This window comes from Podarcis erhardii (assembly GCF_964252035.2).
Source record: "Podarcis erhardii genome assembly, chromosome: 7".
NCBI lineage: Eukaryota > Metazoa > Chordata > Lepidosauria > Squamata > Lacertidae > Podarcis > Podarcis erhardii.
In genome coordinates, this window is record NC_138511.1 from 84,459,697 (window position 1) to 84,485,259 (window position 25,563).

The 25,563-nt window shown below is 48.3% G+C and overlaps 3 protein-coding genes across 3 annotated transcripts in view; 1 reads left to right on the forward strand and 2 right to left on the reverse strand.

Moving 5' to 3' along the window:
• BCKDHA (branched chain keto acid dehydrogenase E1 subunit alpha) overlaps positions 1-25,563 on the forward strand; it is a 103,866-nt gene that overhangs the window by 50,725 nt on the left and 27,578 nt on the right. The gene's annotated exons all lie outside the window — the stretch shown is intronic.
• Positions 1-25,563, reverse strand: part of B3GNT8 (UDP-GlcNAc:betaGal beta-1,3-N-acetylglucosaminyltransferase 8) — a 106,401-nt gene that overhangs the window by 31,298 nt on the left and 49,540 nt on the right. The gene's annotated exons all lie outside the window — the stretch shown is intronic.
• On the reverse strand, positions 5,372-23,691 carry DMAC2 (distal membrane arm assembly component 2). Its single transcript, XM_081869485.1, has 6 exons — positions 23,565-23,691; positions 18,762-18,952; positions 16,246-16,326; positions 13,810-13,937; positions 10,314-10,476; positions 5,372-5,908 (listed from the first exon to the last, which is right to left on the reverse strand). Exons 1-6 carry the CDS (start codon positions 23,673-23,675, stop codon positions 5,689-5,691), a joined length of 894 nt encoding a protein of 297 aa, XP_081725611.1. The 5' UTR covers positions 23,676-23,691; the 3' UTR covers positions 5,372-5,688.

Consider the following 25,563-nt stretch of genomic DNA (forward strand, 5'->3'; position numbering starts at 1 on the left):
GGCCTAGGTAGGAGGAAACCCAGACTGAAGGAGGGGAGAGTGCGGACAGCAGAATGAACGGAGGTACTGAAAGCCTGTTCTCCACAAGGCTAGACACACACACACACACACACACACACACACACACACACGTCTACACAGGCTCAGGCTTTAGGCTTCAGACTCGCCAAAGCCCGAGTTCAGGGTCTAGCTCAGTCGGCAGAGCATGAGACTCTTCATCTTAGGGTTGTGGGTTCGAGTCTCGTGTTGGGCAATAGATTTCTGCATTGCAGGGGGTTGGGCTAGATGACCCTCGGGGTCCCTTGAAAGCATGGGAGCCAACTCCCAGGGGCTTCAGCCCCCACAGTAGAAGATTTGAGGGGGCTGGGCCCCCACAAAGTTGATGGGCATTCCCATTCAAATGGTGTGTGTGCACTGCCTCATGCTATTGATTATGTGGGGCGAGGGCAACGATATTTTGTTATTCAAGTTGGCACCCTTGCTTCCAAGTCTACAATTCTATGATTCTGTAACCGGGCGCGGGGCAAGCTGGGTTTTCGTCAGGGTCCTCAGGAAGTCTCCAAGGCCAAACCCAAGACCCGGAGATGAGGCAACCAAGAAACCACATTACACATTCTGTTCTGCTACTACTGATGTCACTCACAGTCACATTTCTCAGCCCTCTCTGGGCCTTTTACAATGGATCCATTGGGTCATTAATGGCCCATGGCAAACAGGAAACACAGACTAAAGACGCAGAGAGAGCAAGAGAGGCCCGGGCTGAAATTTAATTTAAATGCTCTAATGGCTTTTCATGGGAGGGAGGGAGAGAGAAGCTGGCCACTGTGGATTAATCATCACAAGTAAGAAACAAACGCTCAGCAAGAAGGAAGCCGATGGGAATGGACTTTTTCCTGACAAATACTGGAAAGCCAAGGGCGTTGGACACGCACAATGCACAGTACTGTGTTTCTCGTACAGCACAGGGATGAACAGAAGGCAACCGAAGATACACACACACACACACTGCCATGCTTCACAGAGGAAATTAACTCCAGTGGCTGAGAGCCTGCGCAGGAAACGATGGCGGCAGATCTCGCTTCTGGAAATCGCTGGCGGGCTTAGCGCGACGTCAGAAAAAAGACTGGACTTGCGTGTCGGGAAATGCAGGAGGAACAGGCAATGGCAAGGCGAGCTTCGCTGTGTTAGGATAAGGAGGCGGCAAACCTCTGTCGAAATAACTCGAGAACTGGAACCCTTTTCACCCCGGGCGCCATATTCCCTTCCAGGGGCGGGGCCATGTCAGGGGTGGGTGGGGCCAGGGGCAAAAACAGGCAGGGCAAAAACAGGGGTACACTGGGGTGCAAGGTAAAGGGACCCCTGACCGTTAGGTCCAGTCGTGAACCTTTTGTAATATGGCGCTCTGTGTGAGGCCAAAAATTGGTGCCCCGAAATGGATCTTCTCAATTTTGTGCCCCCTCAGCTCGGTGCCCTGTGGGGGGGGGGCGCTCCCTGCACCACCCTAAACGGTTGACTTTTGACCTTACTGCAAGAAGCTTAAAACAGTCAAGGGGAAATGTTGTGGACTGGCTGGACGCAGAGTAGTGGTACCAGCTGGGGAACCCCCAAGGGAAGAAGCCTCAGAGCCCAGAGATTGGTGGTGGGACTGGTCAGAGGGAGAAGAGGGAGCAGACTGGGAAGAGGAGATGTTGGAAGCTGAAGAGGCAACAGGGCTTAGTGAGGTGGGAGAGTCCGTGGCAGAGAGCAGTCCAGAATCAGAAGGAGAGGAGGGAAGCCAAGAGGCAGAGATGAGACCGAGTGGTGAAGAAGACAGTGTGTCTCCCCCTCCTGCTGCAGCAAGCTCTCCTCCTGCTGGTCTCCCAGGACCAGGAGAGGGCTGAAATGAGAGGAACAAAATCAGGCACACCGGCATAGTCTCAGATTGCTTGGGAAGGACCTGGGGAGGAGACTTAGGCAGCTGAGGGAAGGCAGGCACCTTCAGTCTCCACAAGTGCCTCATAGGGGCATTACCTGCCAAGAAGAGTTGCTGTGCTCAGTAGGCCTAGCACTTCTGTGCAGACCTTGCTTCTCCTAATAGAGAGTTCACTTATCCCGTGTGATTTATTACTGACCCACTCCTGATACAAAAACACTCTGCTGCTGGTGGGGCGTATTTCGCTCCTGAAGCCCGAGATTCTCTGTTCTTGGTTTAGAATTGCCAAGACAAGGGTGGCGCTGTGGTCTAAACCACAGAGCCTAGGACTTGCCGATCAGAAGGTCAGCGGTTCGAATCCCCGCGACGGGATGAGCTCCCGTTGCTCAGTCCCTGCTCCTGCCAACCTAGCAGTTCGAAAGCACGTCAAAGTGCAAGTAGATAAATAGGTACCGCTCCAGCGGGAAGGTAAACGGTGTTTCCATGCGCTGCTCTGGTTCGCCAGAAGCGGCTTAGTCATGCCGGCCACATGACCCGGAAGCTGTCTGCAGACAAACGCCGGCTCCCTTGGCCTATAGAGTGAGATGAGCGCCACAACCCCAGAGTCATCTGCGACTGGACCTCACGGTCAGGGGTCCCTTTACCTTTTTCCTGGCAGCTGCACCGGAAGTTGGCAGGAAAGTCCAATGCCATCCGCTAGACCCCCGACCTTCAATTGGCAAGTCGCGGCCAATCACAGGTGGATCGCAGCAGGAGCATGACCACAATACAGGTATAAGGTACAAGGTTCAGAAAAGGGGTTCCCAAATGCATGTTCAGGTTAAAACCTCCCCGCCTCTTCAAGTGCATTTTGGCGTCCAGCAGACAAGTTGATACTTCTTTTATCCAAGAACCCTTTCAACACTGGAGTGCGTAAGGCCTGCTTTAAATGATTTATAGAAAGCTCCACTCCGCACTAAATCGTGAGGCATTTAGCCAACAGGGAGAAAGCATCTTCCTTGTCTGCAGCTGCTGCAACAAGGCCTCTTCTGTGAGCCTGCAAATCCCGCAGGCCTGCCGCCACCGCAAGGCTTGTTCTTACTTGCAAAAATATCGCTGTGTTTTTGTCAACAGCCTGCCAACCGCACAGCTCAGGTGCTCAGCATCTGGGGCTCTAAGGCCGAGCGCCATCAACAAGAGGCAAACTAGCAGACATGCCATAAGGGGGCAAACGGTGGGTGGTGCCCCTCTGGCAACGGGTGCAAGCGAGGGATTTGAGCGCAGTCAGAAAACAAACAAACCTGTGAGGATGAGCAGGACCAGCAAGCGAGGACGTGTACACATTGCTGCACAGAAGGACAAAACAGGAAACAAAGTCCCTTTCTGCTGCTTCTTCTTTGCCACGCAAACTGTATTCCTGACACAGATTCCTGACACAGTGTTGGTGCTCAACTTTAAAGCCCTAAACGGCCTCGGTCCAGTATACCTGAAGGAGCGTCTCCACCCCCATCGTTCTGCCCGGACACTGAGGTCCAGCGCTGAGGGCCTTCTGGTGGTTCCCTCATTGCGAGAAGCCAAGTTACAGGGAACGAGGCAGAGGGCCTTCTTGGTAGTGGCACCCGCCCTGTGGAATGCTCTTCCAGCAGATGTCAAAGTGATAAACAACTACCTGACATTCAGAAGACATCTTAAGGCAGCCCTGTTCAGGGAAGTTTTTAACGTGTGATATTTTACTGTATTTTTGGTTTCTATGAAAGCCGCCCAGAGTAGCTGGGGAGGCCCAGCCAGATGGGCGGGGTATAAATAATAAATTATTATTATTATTATTATTATTATTATTATTATTATTATTATTATTATTATTCAACAAGGCCACCTTCCAAAGTCGGTGTGGACACCAGAGAGATGCCTGTGAAGCCACTTTCATTGTTACCGGACATCTCCAGTTCATTTTGGACGCAGCCATGTTGCAGGACGCCCTTGCAATGCCAGAAAGGCTTAGTGGAGCCTCCCTCTTCAAAGGCAGTCTACCTCTAAATGCCAGGTGCTGAGAGATGAAAGGGAAGGCCGGTTGCCTTTATGCTCAGCATTTTGGGGTGGGGTGGTCTGTTAGAAACAGCATGCGATAATAAGTCAGCCTCTCGCATCCTGGTGCCCATCAGACATTTCGGGTCACAATAACACCATCTGTCCAAACCAGCACAACAGCTGTTGTCCAAGACATCTAGAACAGCACCAGTTGGAGAAGGATGCAATAGATCAATTAACTGAACTATTGCAAGGGGCCTGAAAGTTCAGGTAAAAGGTAGAGGGACCCCTGACAATTAAGTCCAGTCGCGGATGACTCTGGGGTTGCGGCGCTCATCTCGCTTTATTGGCCGAGGGAGCTGGCGTACAGCTTCCGGGTCATATGGCCAGCATGACTAAGCCGCTTCTGGCGAACCAGAGCAGCGCACGGAAATGCCGTTTACCTTCCCGCCAGAGCGGTACCTATTTATCTACTTGCACTGCATGCTTTCAAACTGCTAGGTTGGCAGAAGCAGGGACCGAGCAATGGGAGCTCACCCCGTCGCAGGGATTTGAACCGCTGACCTTCCGATTGGCAAGCCCTAGGCTCTGTGGTGTAACCCACAGCGCCACCCGTGTCCAGAAGATTAGGACACCCATGCTATTTTATACCAAAAGCTGCTTTCGTTCTAAGGGCAGGTGGGGCTCGTCAACCTGGGAAGGAGGCCCATCTTGGAGAAGGTTAACTCTGATCCTAACCCTCTGCTGCCTTGCAGGATATCTTTGGAAATAGAAAAGGCTCCGGAGTAAACCCTACACAAATCTGAAGTTGTCCCTAAGGCGGCTGGATGGTGCCTTGTACGCCTCCTTCCATCAACTCCTCAGCCAAGCTGGTGCCCAACATCTTGCTCAGCTTTCCATTGGACCACATCAGAGAGGCCGAGAGGAGGGTCTTGTCAACTGAGTAGCCCCGGACCTCCATCCACACTGCCCAGGCTTGCGCCCCAGCGAGGTCACTTCAGTGCTGCTAACACGGCCGTTTGACTTCACCCCCGGAAGCATACTCCATTGTCTCTTGAGACAGACAGATGCCTGCAACAACAACTCTGGTTCTGGTGTGTTCACCAAACTACAGTGGTACCTCGGGTTAAGTACTTAATTCGTTCCGGAGGTCCGTTCTTAACCTGAAACTGTTCTTAAGCTGGAGCACCACTTTAGCTAATGGGGCCTCCTGCTGCCGCCGCACCGCCAGAGCACGATTTCTGTTCTCATCCTGAAGCAAAGTTCTTAACCCGAGGTACTATTTCTGGGTGAGCGGAGTCTGTAACCTGAAGCGTATGTAACCTGAAGCGTATGTAACCCGAGGTATACGATATATATCTTTATTGTCATTGTCCCATACAGAACAATGAAACTGCAAAACTACATAAAACATTTAAAAGGGAACGATAAAAGCTCAGAGGTACACATTGCCAGAATACGGAGGGTCTGTTTATTATGTGGAGGAACATAAGGAAAGTGAAATAACCGTAGTGCAGGCATTATTTAGAACGGGGGGGGGGGGGCTGTGTTTTAGGACTCCAAGTCCCATCATGCCTCAACACCAACCAAGCTGGCCGGGGCTGATGGGAGTTGGAGTCCAGCAACATCTGGAGGGCTACAGATTCCCCATCCCTGCTTAGAGCAACTACATATTTTGTTGTCTTTGTGTCGCCTTTGGGGGAACGCTCCGATTTGCATGGTTGGTGGTGGTGGTGGGGGAAGAGTCTCTGAGATGCGGCCCTCCCCATTCAAATGGAGACCTCTCTCTTTTTCTGGCTTCCAGCACCTCCCTGGTGCTCCTCCTCTATTTCGCCTCCCTGTTTGTCAGAGTCCAAGGGCAGGTCCACCCCCTCGGGATAGTTCATCCCCACAATGTGACATTGAGGCAGCATCTCCTCCAGCAGGATCCGAACCAGTTCTTTGTGGCGGACGGAGGGCAGGTCGGAGACATCCAAGAACCTGAGATTCCTGAAAGGACAAGAGAGGGAGGGTTCATAAAGCAAATTTTTACCAATAGAGAGGGCTTTCAGCAAAGTTGTAGTGATTTATGGAAGTGAGAACTGGACCATTAAGAAGGCTGGTCGCCAAAGAATTGATGCTTTTGAATTATGGTGCTGGAGGAGACTCTTGAGCAGGCACCCCCAACCTGCGGCCCTCCAGATGTTTTGGACTCCAATTCCCATCATCCCTGACCACTGGTCCTCTTAGCTAGGGATCATGGGAGTTGTAGGCCAAAACATCTGGTGGGCCGCAGGTTGGGGGTGCCTGCTCCTGAGAGTCCCATGGACTGGAAGAAGATCAAACCTATCCATTCTTAGGGAAATCAGCCCTGAGTGCTCACTGGAAGGACAGGTCCTGAAGCTGAGGCTCCAACACTTTGGCCACCTCATGAGAAGAGAAGACCTCCTGGAAAAGACCCTGGTGTTGGGAAAGATGGAGGGCAGAAGAAGGGGACAACGGAGGACAAGATGGCTGGACAGTGTTCTGGAAGCTACCAACAAGAGTTTGACCAAACTGTGGGAGGCAGTGGAAGACAGGAGTGCCTGGCGTGCTCTGGTCCATGGGGTCACGAAGAGTCGGATATGACTAAATGACTCGACAACAACAACACTCGATGGTAGATTAAACACCCAAAGCCTTAATGGATTAATCAGGGGGGATTTTAATGAGGGCTCTGGTGTGTGGCCAATTAAACAAGTGCAGCAATCAATTAACCACATCCTGGTTGATTAACTGAGCCAAATACTAATTTAGCCTTTATGAAAACTAATCTTGCCCATTATGCAAGACGGGAAACGTAATCTTAGAACAGAACGGCAAGGCCTCCCCTAAGCTGTGACACACATACATCATGTCTCAATGCAAGGACGTTGTTTCTTTTAAAATACAGGCGCAGAACTGTGTTCATAGTTATGACCCATGATTGAATGGTTTGTTTCCTGGTTCACCGTAGGCTAGGTAGAGGGGTAATATCGGGGATAAACCCTTTTATGATATTACATCCTTGACTATCCTTCAGTGTGATTTCAACAAAGTTATGTGATTTATTTATTTTTGCTATTGTGTTTTTACTTGGGTTGGAAGCCACTTCAGGACTTTCTGCAGCTAGGAGAGAAATATAAATTTCGTAAACCGAAGTCTAAACTAGGGACTCGCACCCAGGGACTGAATACAGAATCCCTTGAGATGCTTCCTGGGTCGTGACGGGTCTTCTACCAGTGCTGCTCCATCACTCTTCCTCAGGTGATGTTCATTAGCTGGAATAAGTCTTCTGAGTGCCTCTCATGTAGCTGGATGGACAGGGGTGTTGCAGAAATGTCTATTTTGTGCATGGCAGGAATGTAGCCCTGTTGTGCAAAGGTAAAAGCCCCATCTGCTGCACTGCCGAATTTTTGCCTCCGCCCCCACCCATAAGGGGGGACGCGGGTAGCCCTGTGGTCTAAACTAGTGAGCCTCATGGGCTGGCCGATCGGAAGGTTGATGGTTCGAATCCCTGCGACGGGGTGAGCTCCCGTTGCTCAGTCCCTGCTCTTGCCAACCTAGCAGTTCGAAAGCACATCAAAGTGCAAGTAGATAAATAGGTACCGCTCCGGCGGGAAGGTAAATGGCATTTCCGTGCGCTGCTCTGGTTTACCAGAAGCGGCTTAGTCATGCTTGCCACATGACCCGGAAGCTGTACGCCGGCTCCCTCGGCCAATAAAGCGAGATGAGCGCCGCGACCCCAGAGTCGGTCACGACTGGACCTAACGGTCAGGGGTCCCTTTACCTTTACCACCCATAAGGACATGTGTCCGCTGGGCTGAAGAAGAACTGCCCGCTCCCATTTTTTAAAAAAATACTAGAGGCAAATTTAACCAATCAAGGTTAACTTACATGATCCACCCCCATGCATTATTTTTAGCCTGCTTTGTGTTTACTCTGATTATATTTTTTAAAAATACATTTTTGTATTTTCCATTGTATTACTGTATTTTTCGCCCCATAGGGCGCACCAGCCCATAGGACGCACCTAGTTTTTTGGGGAGGAAATAAAGGGGGGATTATTTTTTTCCCCAGGCGCGGGGCTGGGGCGGGGGATGCCCGAGCTTCCCCCAACCCCAGCCCCAGAACAGGCTGCTATCCACAAGCCTAGGGAGCCCGGCGGGAAGTCGCGCCGGTTTCCCCAGGCTTGCGGATATCTGTCCCCCGAGCGTCTGGGGCTGGCGGTGGGGAGAAGCCCGCTTCTCCCAGCGCCAGCCTCCAAACCAGGTCAGGGAACAGCGGGATGGCGGCGCTCCGCCTCCCCGCTGTCCCCCAAGCTTGTGGGGCTGCCCGATATCTGCATGAAGCCCAGGGTGCGCTGTGCAGCGGGCCCCAGTTCCGACGGGAACTCCCGCGGAGCTCTCAAGGCTTGCGGATAGCTTCCTGAAGCCTGGAGAGCGAGAGGGGTCGGTGCGCACCGACCCCTCTCGCTCTCCAGGCTTCAGCAAAAGCCTGCATTCGCCCCTAGGACGCACACACATTTCCCCTTCATTTTTGGAGGGGGAAAAGTGCGTCCTATAGGGCGAAAAATACGGTACTTATCTGGTCCTTGTAAATCGCTTTGGGACTTACGAGCAACACACAAATTCAACAAACCAGATCGGCTAGCTTTCCGGCGTATTACTAAAACAGAGAATTATGAAGGTTGCGCGAAGGTACAGTGCCTCTGAATGTGGAGGTTCCATTTAGCCGTGATGGCTAACAGCCCTCGGCAGATTGGCTGCTCTATAAACGTTGCTTAATCCTTTTTTAAAAAAATGAAATACCCAAGCTGGTGGAATTTTAGTGGCCGGGAATTCCATAAGCTAATGACAGGTTGTGGGGAGAAACGTTTCCTTTTCTCGATACTGAAGTTCCTGCCATTCAGCATCACGGGGCAGTCCTGAATAGCTGGCCCGAAACAACCGAAAGGGGAAATCACCTTTGGAAAACTGGCGACACCGTGGGTGGCAGGGAGCCTAAAGGAACAGCTCATCTGCAAGGGCCACACCCTGTCCTGACTCAGGGTTGCAAATCAAGGAAGATGCTCCATGACCCTAAACCTCTTCCAGATTGTCCTGATTCCCTAGTTGTCTCTGCCTGACTCATGGCAGCTTTAATAAATAATAATAATAATAATAATAATATTTTATTTATATCCCGCCCTCCTCAGCCAAAGCCGGGCTCAGAGCGGCCAACAACAATAAAAGCAACACAGTTCACATAAAATCACAATCAATCAATTGAAATGAATTCTAAAATCAATTCATTCTAAAATCAATTCAAAATCAAATTACAGTGGTGCCCCGCAAGACGAATGCCTCGCTAAACGAAAAACCCGCAAGACGAAAGGGTTTTCCGATTTTTTAGTGGCTTCGCAAGACGAATTTCCCTATGGGCTTGCTTCGCAAGACGAAAGCCCATAGGGAAATCTCCGGGGACAGCGGGGAAGCGCAGCGCGCCTTCTCCTCTGTTCCCGGACCTGTCCTGAAGGCTTGCGGTGGGAGGTCCGGGAACAGAGGAGAAGGCACGCAGCGCTTCTCCTCTGTTCCCGGGGCTTGCGGTGGGAGGAGGGTTTTTCCTCCCCACCACCAACATTCAGAACAGCATTCTGAATGTTGGCGGTGGGGAGGAAAGCCCTCCTCCCGCCGCAAGCCTTCAGGACAGGTCCGGGAACAGAGGGGAAGGCACGCGGCGCTTCTCCTCTGTTCCCGGACCTGTCTTGAAGACTTGCGGTGGGAGGAAGGTTTTCCTCCCCACCGCCAGCCTTCAGAAGGCTGTTCTGAAGGCTGGCGGTGGGGAGAAAAGTCATTCTCCCCCCCCCCCCGCCAGCCTTCAGAAGAGGTCCGGGGACAGACTGTCCCCAGACCTAGTCTGAAGGCGGTCTCCCTAGGAACGCATTAATTGATTTTCAAGGCATTCCTATGGGAAACCGTGCTTCGCAAGACGAAAAACTCACAAGAAGAAAAAACTTGCGGAACGAATTAATTTCGTCTTGCGAGGCACCACTGTAATGGCAACCATTAATACCAGGAGAGGCGGTCCCGTAGGTACGAGGGTCCTAGGCCATATAGAGCTTTAAAGGTTAAAACCTTTAAAGTGCTTCCCTCGCCTTTCGGTCCATGTGGTTTAGATTGGGGACAGGCAAACCTTCCAAACGCTTCCGGACTACAACTCCCATCAACCTTTGCAACTCTTGGGAACCGTAGTCCAACAACTCCTGGAAGGACACTGGTTCTCCATCTGTAACCTCTGGACTGGACCTCTGACTTTGTATCTGCATTCTGCTCTCAGGCAAGAGTTCCCTGGAGACTCCTAGCCCCTGCTTGCTAGGCAACGCGACTCGGACCCCCTTCGACTGACTGGTACTCACTCGAGCTGGTGGAGGCAGGCCAGCCCCCTCTCAGTGACCTGCGGACACCCAGCCAGCGAAAGCTCCTGCAGGGTGTCTGCAAAGTTGTGAAGGCGGCTCAGACTCCAGTCGTCAATGTAGGGGCACCTGCTGAAGTCCAGCTGCTTCAGGTTTCTTTGGTTGACTGCGGGAGGGAGGGAGGAAGGGAAGGAAAAGCAGGTTTGTAAACTGGCTGTGGCCAATCTTCAAATCGCAGAGCTGGAAGGGACCCCTGCGGTCATCTAGCCCAACCCCTTGCACTGCCTGCCAGCAGGTAACGTGGTCCAGACAGGTGTGTGCTCAGTGCTAAAAAGTAGATCCAAAACAGAACTCTGCAACCCTATTGTTATGATGTGTATTTATTTATACCCTGCCTTTTTCTCTGACAGGGACTTAAAAGTAAAAACATAGCAGCTCTGTAGCACCTAACAAATTTATTGTGGAGGGGCGGTGAGGGGGAGGGAAGAGGTGTTGCCCAGAACCCAATTCTATCAGATGCATGATAGATATTTGATGATACGTTGCCATTTCCTTTCCTACACCACCCCTCCACCCATATAATAATTTATAATAATAATAATTTGTTATTTATACTCCGCCCATTTGGCTGGGCTTCCCCAGCCACTCTGGGCAGCTTCCAACAAAATATTAAAATACAATAGTCTATTAAACATTAAAAGCTTCCCTAAACAGGGCTGCCTTCAGATGTCTTCTAAAAGTCTGGTAGTTGTTTTTCTCTTTGACATCTGACTGGAGGGAGTTCCACAGAGAGGGCGCCACTACCAAGAAGGCCCTCTGCCTGGTTCCCTGTAACTTGGCTTCTCGCAGTGAGGGAACCACCAGAAGGCCCTCGGCACTGGACCTCAGTGTCCATATGATTGCGTATCACCAGAAAAAAAATCACTGGCTACTGCAGATCAGTTCTGTGTCCAGGGCAGCTGTCTACCAGCTCCATCTGGTATGCCGACTTGAGACCCTGCCTGCCTGCGCAATGTCTTGCCAGAGCGGTACATGCTCTGGTTATCTCCCACTTAAGACTACTGCGATGTGCTCTACATGGGGCTGCCTTTGAAGGTGACTCGGAAACCACAACTAATCCAGGATGTGGCTGCCAGACTGGTGACTGGGAGCATATAACACCAGTCCTACTGGATCTTCACTGGCTCCCAGGATGTTTCCGAGCAGAATTCAAAGTGTTGGTGCTGACTTTTAAAGCCCTAAATGACCTCGGCCCTGTATACCTGAAGGAGCGTCTCCACCCTCTTCGTCCAGCCCTCACACTGAGATCCAGCGCTGAGTGGTGGTTCCCTCACTGCAAGATGTGAAGCTGCATCTGTAGTGGCACCCGCCTTGTGGAACACCCTCCCATCAGATGTCAAGGAGATGTTGTTGTTGTTGTTTAGTCGTTTAGTCGTGTCCGACTCTTCGTGACCCCATGGACCAGAGAACGCCAGGCACCTCTGTCCTCCACTGCCTCCCGCAGTTTGGTCAAACTCATGCTGGTAACCTCGAAAACACTATCCAACCATCTCGTCCTCTGCCGTCCCCTTCTCCTTGTGCCCTCCATCTTTCCCAACATCAGGGTCTTCTCCAGGGAGTCTTCTCTTCTCATGAGGTGGCCAAAGTACTGGAGCCTCAGCTTCACAATCTGTCCTTCCAGTGAGCACTCAGGGTCAAGGAGACAAAGAACTACAAAACTTTAGGAAGACATCCGAAGGCAGCCTTGTTCAGGGAATGTTTTCTAACATTTGATGTTTTATTATGTTTCTATGAATCCATTGACACCCTGCCGGTGGGGCTTGCTGACCTCCCAGTAAAGCAAACCTTTTTCTTTTCCTGTTAGGCAAAGACCACAAGACAACCCAGATTGTCACCAGATTCTGCGCACAGATCTGTAGGCGCAGATCATCCCCCGATTCAATCTGGTTTGTTAAGAAAAATCCCAAACCCGGATCCACGGGCGACTTTGGGCCATTTCTCTAAGGTAGTCTATTTTAAAGTTTTTATGTGTTTATATGCCTATCACACTTTTAAACTTAAAATCCATTGTTGTATATTGTTTTAAATGTTTCGTTTTGCTATTGGGATTGTAGTTCCATTTGTGTTTCTCAAGCTGGTTTCTGACCGTAATAAATTTCATGTTCCATGTATGGTTCTATGTGTTGGAAGCCGCCCAGAGTAGCTGGGGAAACTCAGCCAGTTGGGCGGGGTATTAATAATAAAATTATTACTAGTATTATTGAATTTTCCTGTTAGACAGCAACCACCATACAAACCTATGTTGCAACTGCACTTAGAATACCGTGTGTGGTTCTGATCAACCTCGCCTGAAAAACTTGCCCTCCTTGTGCCCTGCTAAGGCGTTGGGCTGGTGCAAACAGGACGAATAATGCCAGCGTACAGCTCTAATTGCATCACTTCAAAAAGGAGATTGCAGAGTTGGAAAAGGTTCAGAAAAGCGCAACCAGAAGTGATCAAGCAGGATGGAACAATTTCCCTAAGAGGAAAGTTTGCAGCGCCAGGGGCTTCTCAGTTTGGAGAAAGGGCGAGGCGACACAACAGAAGTTTATAAAACTACACATGGCCTGGAGAAAGTGTGTAGGGGAAAAGTTTTGCTCCCTCTCTGCCGCACTAAAACTAGAACTTGTGGCTGCATTTTTGAAGATCCAGGACAGCTAAAAAGGAAGGGCTTCTTCCTGCAGCGCTTTTCCAGAGCTGACTGAGAAGAGGGACCGATTGTTAAACCACTCTGTGAAGTGTAGCTCTGTGAAGGGAATGGGATCTCCTTACAACTCCCAGCACCCTTAACAAACTACAGCTCCCAGAATTCTTTGGGGGGAACCATGCCTGCTTAAAGTGGTGTAAGAGTACAGTGGTACCTCGGGTTACATACGCTTCAGGTTACAGACTCCGCTAAGCCAGAAATAGTGCTTCAGGGCTTCAGGATGAGAACAGAAATCATGCTCCGGCAGTGCGGCAGCAGCAGTTGGAGGCCCCATTAGCTAAAGTAGTGCTTCAGGTTAAGAACAGTTTCAGGTTAAGTACGGACCTCTGGAACGAATTAAGTACTTAACCCGAGGTACCATTGTACATTTAATGTATTGTGCAGATGGGGCCCAGGAGAAAGTGGTAAGATCAATAATGGGAAGGGGTGTCCTTGGAGAGAGAGGGACAGAGGAGACCCAGATTCCTTATCTTCTGTGATGACCCCTTTAGCGACTTTTTTTAAAAGAAGGCTATGAAGGTGGGGGGATTTAACTAAAATTGGGGGATTCGGGGAGGGAGGAGGCTTGCAGATTTCATTAACAGCCCCCTGTCTCCCCCCTATTATTTAACAACTGCTTGAAACTGCTGTGGGGGTAGGAGGACGGATACATTTGAACCCAGAGCCTCCAGCTGCCTATTCCTGCAGCGAGGACAACACAGGTCCGGCCACCTGAAAGCCCTCTGGACACTCAAAAGCACAACGTCTTATTACCCAGGTTATCCAGGCCGTCGTAGTTGATGATGGAGCCGCTGAGGTTGGCTCCTTCCAAGCAGGTGTCTTTCTCTTGTAGGAAAACCAAGCCGCCCTTCTGGTCCTCCCATTCCGTTTTGCCCCGGAGCCTGAAACAAAAACCATGTTGCTTTGTTACAACCCGTTCTTGTAGGTGATTCTTTCACGGGGCAGCATCAGCAAAAGGCAGGAAGCAGATGACGTGTGCGTGCGAGGGGTGTAAAACTGGCAGGATTATTCAGATAATCCTATGGGACCGCCTCTCCTGGTATGTCCCACGGAGGACCTTATGGTCTCCAAACAAAAACATCTTGGAGGTCCCGGACCACGGGGAGGATAGGCTGGCCTCAACCACTTGGTGGAACGCTCTGTCACAAGAGACTAGGGCCCTGCGGGACTTGACATCTTTCCGCAGGGCCTGCAAGACGGAGCTGTTCCACCAGGCCTTTGGCCAAGGCACAGTCTGATTCCCTCCTTCAGTAATCCACATAGAACTCTAGCCCAATGGTTGCCATTAATTTGACTCTGAATTGATTTTAGAATTGAATTGATTTTACAATGTATTTCAATTAATTGATTGTGATTTTTACTGTTGTTAGCCGCTCTGAAACCGGCTTCAGCTGGGGAGGGCAGGATATAAATAACTTCTTCTTCTTCTTCTTCTTCTTCTTCTTCTTCTTCTTCTTATTTTGGAATCTGGCTTTTTCTCTCTACAGAATTTGGGTGCTGGCTTTTTTTGTAAGACTGTTCTTAGTTTCGGACATTTAACAGGTTCCAACTTTGAGAGAAGCTCAGAGAATGATGGCAAGGGAAAAGGGCCTTTTCTGGTCCCCCTTATGGCATATTCTACACAGTGATTTCCACCTGGCTCCTTGGCAGGTAAAGGTAAAGGGACCCCTGACCGTTAGTTCCAGTCACGGACGACTCTGGGATTGCGACGCTCATCTTGCTTTACTGGCCGAGGGAGCCGGCGTATAGCTTCTGGGTCATGTGGCCAGCATGACTAAGCCGCTTCTGGTGAACCAGAGCAGCGCACGGAAACGCCGTTTACCTTCCCGCCAGAGTGGTACCTATTTATCTACTTGCACTTTGATGTGCTTTTGAACTGCTAGGTTGGCAGGAGCAGGGACCGAGCAACGGGAGCTCACCCCGTCGCAGGGATTTGAACCGCCGACCTTCTGATCGGCAAGCCCTAGGTTCTGTGGTTTAGACCACAGCGCCACCTGCTCTATCCAGGCATGCTCTACCTAGTGATTTCCACCTGGCTCCTTGGCAGGTAGCACCAGGTAAAAACTTAACCTTTTCTCAGAGGTCTTTGACTGCCTTAGGCAATAGGGTTTGCTGTTAGCTGTGCTGCCAAGTTTTTCTGCTACTGATATGGGGGGTTCCTTTGTACATTTTTTTTTTTAATCACATGTGTTTTTATGCAAATATGCTTCTACTGCAACATATTTTTACCAGTTAATTTCTAACTGAAGCCAGAACTCTTTATTTTAGGACCAATGGACATACAATTAGAAAACGATTATGGACAATTATTCCAATATAGGATTACTGTGACAAAACTACTACATGCGAAAAGATGGAAAGACCCACTATAGAAGAATGACTGATAAAATTATTGGACTTGGCTGAGATGGCTAAGCTAACATGTTTAATTAGAAAAAAAATCACTACTAATATTTGTTAAGGATTGAAAATTTCTTAGGGACTTTCTGCCTGAAAGAGAAAATGAACTTCTAATAGTTGGATTTTAAGACTGAAAAAAAAATACTGTTTTATAGAAGAGAGAATGGTTGGATCTTAAAAAATAAAAATCATATGTGGCTGCAGACAGTCAGAACTCCTTTTTTCTACTCTATCTCTCATTAGTTTTTTCTTTCTTTTCCTTTTCTCTTGCTTTCTCTTCTTTAGATTTCTCCTTTTCTTATACTTTCTTCTTTCTGACTTTGCTCTTTTTTAGCTCTGTTTTATTTCAGCATATTATATAAAAAGATACTTTACAATGGGTATGTATTTCTGTATATCTCTGAATAACTATCAATAAATAAAATTGATTCATTGATAAATTTATTGAACAACAAAAAAAGGGCAACGTAAAAATACATTGAAATACATTGTATGTATTTTTGTATGACAAGAAGCTCAGCAAACAATAGCTATGTTTGTTTAAAAGCCTTTTCTCTCTCCTTTCCTGAGGGGTTTTTCTAGAGGTGGTTTTAAATGCACGAGTGACTGGGATCAACAAAATGGCTCCCACAGAAAACTGGCAGAACAAGCCGCCCTCCCAGTTTTATTCCAGCTGCCTTGGGCTATAAAACTGGAAATAACATCAAAGAAAACACCAAGCGGGAATCTATAGAGATCCTCAGGTAACTCCCACAATGCACTGCTTTGGCCGGAGCACGTTTGACGTACCTAATGCTTCCCTTCAAAGCCAGGACAAAGACGGCAGCTGCGATATTTTCCCCAAAATAGTTCTTCGCCTGGATGTTGTATCTGAGGGTCAAGTTGGGGCATGTTAGTCATTCAAATCACTTGTAACCGGCTCTTTGTCGTTCACCCGATCCCACAGCGAGAAACATTAAAGGAGGGCATTAAACAAAACAAACAAACGTGGTCTAAAGCTACTGAGGTGATAGGAAGCTCACTTTATGGCGCTCATTTTTCAATCCCTCTTTCCTTTCCAACTTTGCCGCCATCTTCCTCCACACTGAGCTCTCCTCCAGACTGGATTATTGTAACTTGCTCTACGTGGCGCCAGTGGCGTAGCGTGGGTTGTCAGCACCCGGGGCAAGGCAAGTAATTTGCGCCCCCTAACCCGTGGATTTGCGCCCCCTAACCCTAACCCCCAGATGTTGCGCCCGGTGCGGCCAGCCCCCCCGCACCCCCCACGCTACGCCACTGCGTGGCGCTGCCCTTGAGACTGACCCAGAAACTCCAGCGGGTGCAGAATGCTATGGCAAGACTCCTTACGGGGTCCTCGCCGCGGGATCACATTCATTCAGTGCTATACCAGCTGCACTGGCTCCCGGTGGAGTACAGGATCAGGTTTAATGTGCTGGTTTTGACCTTTAAAGCCCTATATGGCCTAGGACCCTCGTACCTACGGGACCGCCTCTCCTGGTATGTCCCACGGAGGACCTTACGGTCTTCAAACAGAAACATCTTGGAGGTCCCAGGCCACAGGGAGGTTAGGCTGGCCTCAACCAGAGCCAGGGCTTTTTTGGCCGTGGCCCCGATCTGGTGGAACGCTCTGTCACAAGACTTGACATCTTTCCGCAGGGCCTGCAAGATGGAGCTGTTCCACCAGGCCTTTGGCCAAGGCACAGTCTGACCCCCTTCTTCTGTAATCCTCACAGAACTCTAGCCCAATGTTTGCCATCAATTTGGTTTGAACTGATTTTATAATGAATTGATTTTAGAATGCTGTACTATTTTACTGTTGTTAGCCGCTCTGAGCCTGGCTTCGGCTGGGGAGGGCGGGATGTAAATAAAAATTTATTGTTATTATTATCTATAAGCTAGGCGCCAAATGACTCCTTAAACCGGGGTTACTGTTACCAAAACGGAACGCCTGGTTCCCATTCTGGGGCCAGAGGGCTCGAAAGTCGTATTTTTTTCAATACAGTATGACTTTTTGGTTCCTGAAATCCATTCTGATTGTGCAGCTGAAGTATCACGGATAGAATTCTACAGGATGTGTTGCTAGTGTGTGAAAACAGTCCCGATTCAAGGATCCCCAGGCAGGATGTCGGACTACAACTCCCATCATCCCTTCCCTTTGGCCATGTTGGCTGGGGCTGGTGGGAGCTGGGAGCCCAGTGATGCCTAGAGGGTCACCTCTGGTCTAGAAACTGTTGGAGGAACTGGACATGGAGGAAGGGGTTAATTACCTTCACGGGCAAAATCACCCCATGTAGGAGGTAAGGCAACATGTGCAAGGTCAGCGAAGCCAGTTGCTATATAGGCGGCACTGAGCCATTGCCATAAGTGATTAATGCATATCAGCTCATTAGTCAGTCAGCGAGACTGTCTGTGAGCTGGAGTCTGTTACGCCTTAATTGCTGGAGCAACAGAAATGCTTTGTGCTTGTATATATCTGTAATTTGCACGCAGGTTGTGTTCCAAGGCAAAGTGTGTGTTGGCGTGATGCCCTTGACCCTGCCCCCTTCCGGGGCTGAAAATGGTGCCCGCATCTGTGGTCACGCACGTGCCTTAATAATAATAAATTATTATTATTATTATTATTATTATTATTATTATTATTATTAATAATAATAATACCCTGCTCTCCCCAGCCAAGGGCTCAGGGTGGCTAACAATAATAAAAACAAGTTGATTGAAATACAACTTAAAAACAAGGTTAAATACAACATTAAAACATTAAAATACAGCCTCATCACAGGAGGAGAAAGGAAAAAAGAAAGAGGGAGGAGGAATCAAATTGACTCCAAGCCAAAGGCCAGTCGGAACAGCTCTGTCTTACAGGCCCTGCAGAAAGAAATCAGATCCTGCAGGGCCCTGGTCTCATGAGACAGAGCGTTCCACCAGGCTGGAGCCAGTGTTGAAAAGGCCCTGGCTCTGGTTGAGGCTAATCTAACTTCCTTAGGGCCCGGGACCTCTAGGGTGTTGCTATTTATGGACCTTAAGGTCCTCCGTGGGGCATACCGGGAGAGGCCTTATGCCTTGAATGTGCGTATGTGGAGAATTGCCTTATCTGTATCTGCAAAGCCTACAAACTGTACATACTGTATACATTAGCATCCGGAACTGTATTACTGAAGCCTTATCTTCTGCAGCTGTAAACTGTCTTGGACCTTAAGCTGCCTCTGTGTGGTGACTGGAACTGGGGACAACTTCTGCCATGTGGGTCTCTCACCTCAGATTCCCAACAGAGACGTTCCTGAAAAACACGAGGCAGGGGCATATACCTGTTTTTCCTTTGTGCGTTCCATAGCCTTAGCCTCTTGCCAAAGTCTACAATGGTTTCGATGTCATAGAAGCGGTCGCAGAGGTACTGGAGAAACTTGCTTTTCACGGGACCTGGAGTGGGGAGAGTTGATTTGCTCCTATACCGGAGGCTGGTGTAGCATAATGAGACGAAGCCTCTGCTGTGCTGGAACTGGAGAAAGCACAAACCAGGGTTAGGGGTGAGGGAGAGAGAGAGAGTTATTTGGAAAGGAAGACACATTTTGTCGAAATATTGCAGTTTCCTTGTGTCATTCCTTCTTGCATCTCCAACGGGAGGTTGGAAATGTAATGTGACAATTTCCCACATTAACACAATAAATCCTTTTTAGGCCACCGTTCTTCCACTTTTCCAGGTCAGCGGCTTGTTAACTCATCCTGCAATATAAATCTCTCACATAATTTTTGGCATTTACGGTATATATTCTGCTCTATATATGCTGGTGGGCTCCAACTCCCATCTAGGACTGGGTGATATGTGGTTTTCAACATCGCAATATATCACCAGCTAAACATTGCAATATACTGATATACCACAAAGTCTGAAATAAGTTTTTTCCTGCATTGTAATTTTTGCACATAAACACACCCACACCCATCATGATTCACGATATATCACCTGGTCAAAAATTGTAAAAATGATATCACAATATGGAATTCAAATCACCCAGCCCTACTGCCAGCATCCCTAGCCATTGCTCACGTTGGCTGGGGCTGATGGGAGTTGGAGTCTAACAACATCCTCTTCCCTACTTTTTTAACCATGTACAGTGGAACCTTGGTTCTCAAACTTAATCCATTCCAGAAGTTCGTTTGACTCCCAAAACCAAAAATCAAGGCGCAGTTTCTGATTGGCTGTATGAGCTTCCTGCACTCAAGCGGAAGCCGCGTCGGATGTTCGGCTTCTGAAAAATGTTCAAAAACTAGAACACTTACTTCCGGGTTTTCGGCATTCAAGAACCGATTTGTTCGTCAACCAAGCCATTTGAGAACCAAGGTTCCACTGTACCTGGGAAAAGCAGCCACTGGGAAAGCCATAGCAGTGCCCAGTCCATCTGGTGGCTGTCAAAGCTGGAGGGAGAACAGAAAGCTCCCCTCCATCAGCCAGACTAGGACCAGATGCCACCTGGTCTCACAGGAAGGATGCCATCAGCAGTGTAGGTGCCACCTGGTCATACAGTGGTAAAGGGTAAAGGGACCCCTGACCATTAGGTCCAGTCATGGCCGACTCTGCGGTTGCGGCGCTCATCTCGCTTTACTGGCCGAGGGAGCCGGCGTACAGCTTCCGGGTCATGTGGCCAGCATGACTAAGCCGCTTCTGGCAAACCAGAGCAGCGCACGGAAACGTCGTTTACCTTCCCGCTGCAGCGGTACCTATTTATCTACTTGCACTTTGACATGCTTTCAAACTGCTAGGTTGGCAGGAGCAGGGACCGAGCAACGGGAGCTCACTCCGTCGCGGGGATTCGAACTGCCGACCTTCTGATCGGCAAGTCCTAGGCTCTGTGGTTTAACCCACAGCACCACCCGCCTCAGGTTAAGTACTTAATTCGTTCCGGGGGAAAGGGGGAAAAGGCAGGGTATGTATGTATGTATGTATGTATGTATGTATGAATGAATGAATGAATAAATAAATAAATAAATAAATAAATAGGTCTGATCCAGCAGGGCTGTTGTGTTCTTAAGCACTGCTGGTCTCCAGTCTATTTAGATCTGCTGTCCTCAATCTCTCTCTTATCCTTTCTTTGCCTCCTTCTACACCCACCCACAGAAACACGCCACAATTCCCATTTTATATGCACAACCAACAGTTGGTCCTCCTGGTGAGCCCATATTGTTTCACCAGGATTCGGATCTGGAGCTCTTACATCCAGATCTGTCAAAATAGGGTTGCTAAACCGGCCAGAGGGGGGGGGGGAAGAACTGTGTGGCAAGCGAACATCCTCATCTGTTAATGTCTTCAGACAACACACTGCTCATAAGAGACAAAACACAGGAAGGGATTGGCAATCCCATCCGCAATCCAAGGTGCCAAACAGATGTATTAAGGGCTCAATTGCTCTCAAGCAGAGAAACAGGAAAGGAAATGTTAAAGAGGGGAACCAACAGACCACATTTCTTCCCAGCCCGTCTAGCTGACAACCAAATCAATCACAAGCCAGGGAAAAGAAAAGTCCTGTTTACAAGTTGCCCTCTGGCACCGCAGCAAGGCTGGCTGCATCCGCTTCAAAAAATCTCAGACTAGTTAAGCAATTAGGATGTTGCCTTATGAATCACGGGAGGGAAATTGCACAGCAGCAGTTTCAGAGTTACCTCTCACACTTTCTTCCTGTGCAGCCATAAGAACAAAAGAGAAAGTCAACTGGATCGGAACATGTAGTCCATCTAGATCAGGCATCCCCAACCTTCGGCCCTCCAGATGTTTTGGACTACAATTCCCATCATCCCAGACCACTGGTCCTGTTAGCAAGGGATCATGGGAGTTGTAGGCCAAAACATCTGGAGGGCTGCAGGTTGAGGGTGCCTGATCTAGGTTAATGTTCTATTTTTAACAGCAAGCAACCAGATTCCTCTGGATATTTGCAGAGCTGAGACTTCTGTTGTGCTGCTGTGCTGCTCTCCCCACTGCCACTTTGCACAGTGAGCAAGGGAAGTCTCCTGTTCACATCTCCGCTCATGAACTCATTTCAACAATCCGCTATAGCCCTCTTCAGACATTTTGGGCTAACTCAAAAGATGGAAAGTGGACAGGAACGCGCGCACAAACCTTACAACCAACCATGCACCTAAGTTTTGTCTTGGCTCTGCTTCTGTTGGCACTTACTACCTGAGTTTGCCATTAGAGGCAGCAATATTTTGATTTAACCAATTAATTACACGTAGAGGATTAGCAGAACAAGCTTAACACTGTCTACTCAGATGCAAGCTCCATTAAATTCTACCGGGCTTAAAGGTAAAGGTAAAGGGACCCCTGACCATTAGGTCCAGTCGTGACCGACTCTGGGGTTGCACGCTCATCTCACTCTATAGGCTGAGGGAGCCGGCGTTTGTCCACAGACAGCTTCCAGGTCATGTGGCCAGCATGACTAAGCCGCCTCTGGCAAACCAGAGCAGCACACAGAAATGCTGTTTACCTTCCCGCCAGAGCGGTACCTATTTATCTACTTGCAGTTTGACATGCTTTTGAACTGCTAGGTTGGCAGGAGCAGGGACCGAGCAACGGGAGCTCACCCCGTCACAGGGATTCGAACTGCTGACCTTCAGCGCCACCCGCGTCCCATCTACTGGGCTTACTCTCAGCTAAATGGGATTAGGCTGCAATCCTAACCGCGCTTTCCTGGGAGCAAGCCCCACTAAATTCAGCAGGATTTACACTGGAGTAGACATGGCCAGGACTGAGCTGTAAACGCTTTTAAATAGTGCACAACCCTGGGTAAGGTCAGAAATCCAGCAGGTGACTGATTTCCTGGCAAGGAGACAACAGAGAAGGCAAAAACTCCTTCTACACATTTTCTGTCTGTCATGCAGTTGCTAACAGCACAAGAGCCCTGCAAGGCAAAAACAGCAACCCAACATTATAAAATTACATATTACGAATGCTGTACAGAATAAAATAGTCAAAACACAGAAGCAGCATCTTTTGTTGATGTATAGCACCACCAGCTGGTCGCACAGCAAACAGTATTTGGAATCCACATTGCAGTGGTACCTCGGGTTAAGAACTTAATTCGTTCCGAAGGTCTGTTTTTAACCTGAAACTGTTCTTAACCTGATGCACCACTTTAGCTAATGGGGCCTCCCGCTGGCACTGCGTGATTTCTGTTCTCATCCTGAAGCAAAGTTCTTAACCCGAGGTACTATTTCTGGGTTAGCAGAGTCTGTAACCTGAAGCGTCTGTAACCTGAAGCATCTGTAACCCAAGGTACCACGGTAATGAAAACAAGTGCAAACCCAAGGAGCTGTAGGTGTTTCAGTTTAGCCAACACAAAATAAAGACTAGACACTTATGAACTCGGCTACTCAGAAACCAATACACATTTCTCTATTATAAGAGCAACTGTCTCCATGAATGACTGTACAAAAGGAGAGAGGAAGGGAAAGTGCAGCATCAGCTAGGAGGGAACCCTTTTTGCTGGGATGGGAGAATGTGCTGCTGACATCTTCCTAGCAAGGCTCCTGTGCTTTTAGCAGTAGCAGGTGTCAGGCAAAAATGCAACAGGTGAAATTATCCCCAGCAGAGAGATGCAGTAATGGGGAAAGTTTCCAGCTACTAAATTATCTCTTTTGTCACAGCTGTTAAAGCACAGCAGCTCTGGTATAATAACCAAGGTAACCAAAGTAGCTATGAGCACTCATCGTCTTCCCTCAGGAGATGCAAGGAGTGCTGCCGGTTCCCACTTTTTTAAGTCTTGCTGCTGATAAAGTCCTTCAAATGGAAGCTTTGCTTGCGGAGAAATTCAACAGTAGGAATAAGCGCCCCTTGCTTAATTTCTGTCTGCCAAGTTGCTGCTAACGGCGAAGAGCCCGTAGAAAAGGTGACAGCCGGGCAGAGCAGAGATTAATTTGGGGAGGAAAACATCAATTTCCCCAGCAGCCACATGGAAAGCAGCAACAACAGCACATTCTCGTCTCCATGCCGGCCATGTGAAAGTAAACACTTCCTCGCTTCCGACTCCCCACCCCCGGTCCTTCCAGCTCCGCTGCTAACATGGCCAAGACAAGGTTGCCAAGGGGAAAAAACCATGCACCTCCACCAGGTCACTTACCAACATGGGCGCAGCCATCTTGGACAAGTCATGTGACATTCGGTACGGGCGGAAATGCCGTCTAGGCTCCTGTTCCAATGCTACTGAGCATGTGCCTTGTGTTCTGGGCATGCTCAAAGGCGGCAAATGAAGTCTCCGGTCGATTTCTTGCCCTTACCTGGAATTGGATATGTATTTACTCTATGTGTTCTCAAGCCGGAGGAGACGAGCTCCTTTTAAGGAAAGAGGGAAAGACCTGTCCAAATCGATATGGTGCTGTCAGATAAAATTCATTTGACCAGGTGTTGAAATATGTAAAGGCTGCTTCCCTGGTTGACAACAAGACAAGGTTTTACTGGAAAAACAAAACAAATTCCTTCCAGTAGCACCTTAAAGACCAACTAAGTCAGTTCTTGGTATGAGCTTTTGTGTGCATGCACACTTCTTCAGATATTTGATGTTTTCCTTCTTCAGATACCTTCGTATCTGAAGAAGATACCTTTCGTGCATGCACACGAAAGCTCATACCAAGAACTGACTTAGTTGGTCTTTAAGGTGCTACTGGAAGGAATTTGTTTTGTTTTGACTATGGCAGACCAACACGGCTACCTATCTGTAACTGGAACTAAGGTTTTACTGGCTTAGCCAGGATTTCATTCTTTTGACCAGGTGCCACGACAGGAAGACTGAAACCAGGCTGAAAATTCATTTGTCGTTTTCGACATTGATTTATCTAATTTATGCAAGATCGTGGTGATTTAAATAAAGAATGAGGTTTTGGAAATGTCTGCAAATGTCCAAAGGGATTGTCGTTAACAACGATTGTTTTAAAAGTGCCTCTTTGAAGCACTCTGCATGTGATCAGAGGCACTGTATGGTGTAATAAAAGGAAGGCATTCAGCACATGCTCACAAGCAAAACCTGCATTGAGTTTCTGGTTCCTCCAGGTCAGAGGGAGAAATACTATTACCATCTTCACCATTTCCTCTCTATCTATCATTAATTTTTCGGTTTTACAATTTAGAATACTCATTTAAACATCCTTAAAATATCAGTGACTTCCCTTCTCCTCTTTCCATAGTTCATTTTGCACATCATAAATCCCTGCATATTTTACAAAAACTAAATAATTCAGTATTCCGTTATTCCATCCATCAAAACTTATTTACACTGTTGAATTTATCTTAATGCTGCCAACGTTTTCAAGTGTACACAATTTCCCACCATATATTCAATAAACCTTTTCCAATGTTCCTAAACGTATGTTCTTCTTCTTCTCTACTTATTCTATATGTACCATCCCCACCATTTCCTTGCCCAGGTACTGTTTTAAGAATAACTTTTTCTTAATACAGTTACAGATACAACAACATCACACATACCATCTCGGGACTATTTAATTGCTCATTGTCTAACATTGTGTATGCCATCAAATGCCAACAGTGTCCTTCAGCTCTCTATATTGGACAAACAGGCCAAACCTTACGCCAAAGGATAAACGGACATAAATCTGACATCAGGAATCACAAGACAGAGAAACCAGTAGGAGAACACTTCAATCTCCCAGGACATTCTATACAAGATCTCAAAGTAGCTGTTCTATTACAAAGGAATTTCAGAAATAGACTGGAAAGAGAAGCTGCTGAATTGCAACTTATTACCAAACTTAAAACTATGGAGAGACCTGGTCTGAACAAAGACATTGGATTCTTATCTCATTATACATGACAAAGCCATTTTTCACCTTCTCACCCCTTGCTTTTTCCTGTAAGACCTATTGCAGTCGTTAAGAGTCGTCAACAGGCTCATCACAGCTATCTGCCAATCACCCATTCCCACCACCCTTCTGAGTAATACCCCTCCCCACCTTCTCACTATATAGAAGGGTCTGGTGACTTCTGTTTCAGTGTATCTGAAGAAGTGTGCATGCACACGAAAGCTCATACCTAGAACTAAGTTAGTTGGTCTTTAAGGTACTACTGGAAGGAATTTTTTTATTTTGTTTTTTCCTTAATACTTC

What these genes read in the sequence shown, in the direction of transcription:
- DMAC2 (XM_081869485.1), bottom strand. Translation starts at nt 23,675, where the DNA reads ATGCCCAGAACACAAGGCACATGCTCAGTAGCATTGGAACAGGAGCCT. An exon ending in GCTTTGAAGGGAAGCATTAG is followed by an intron (nt 13,938 to 16,245) that starts GTACGTCAAACG and finishes TTTTTGTTTCAG; the next exon opens with GCTCCGGGGCAAAACGGAAT. An exon ending in CGACGGCCTGGATAACCTGG is followed by an intron (nt 10,477 to 13,809) that starts GTAATAAGACGT and finishes TCCCTCCCGCAG; the next exon opens with TCAACCAAAGAAACCTGAAG.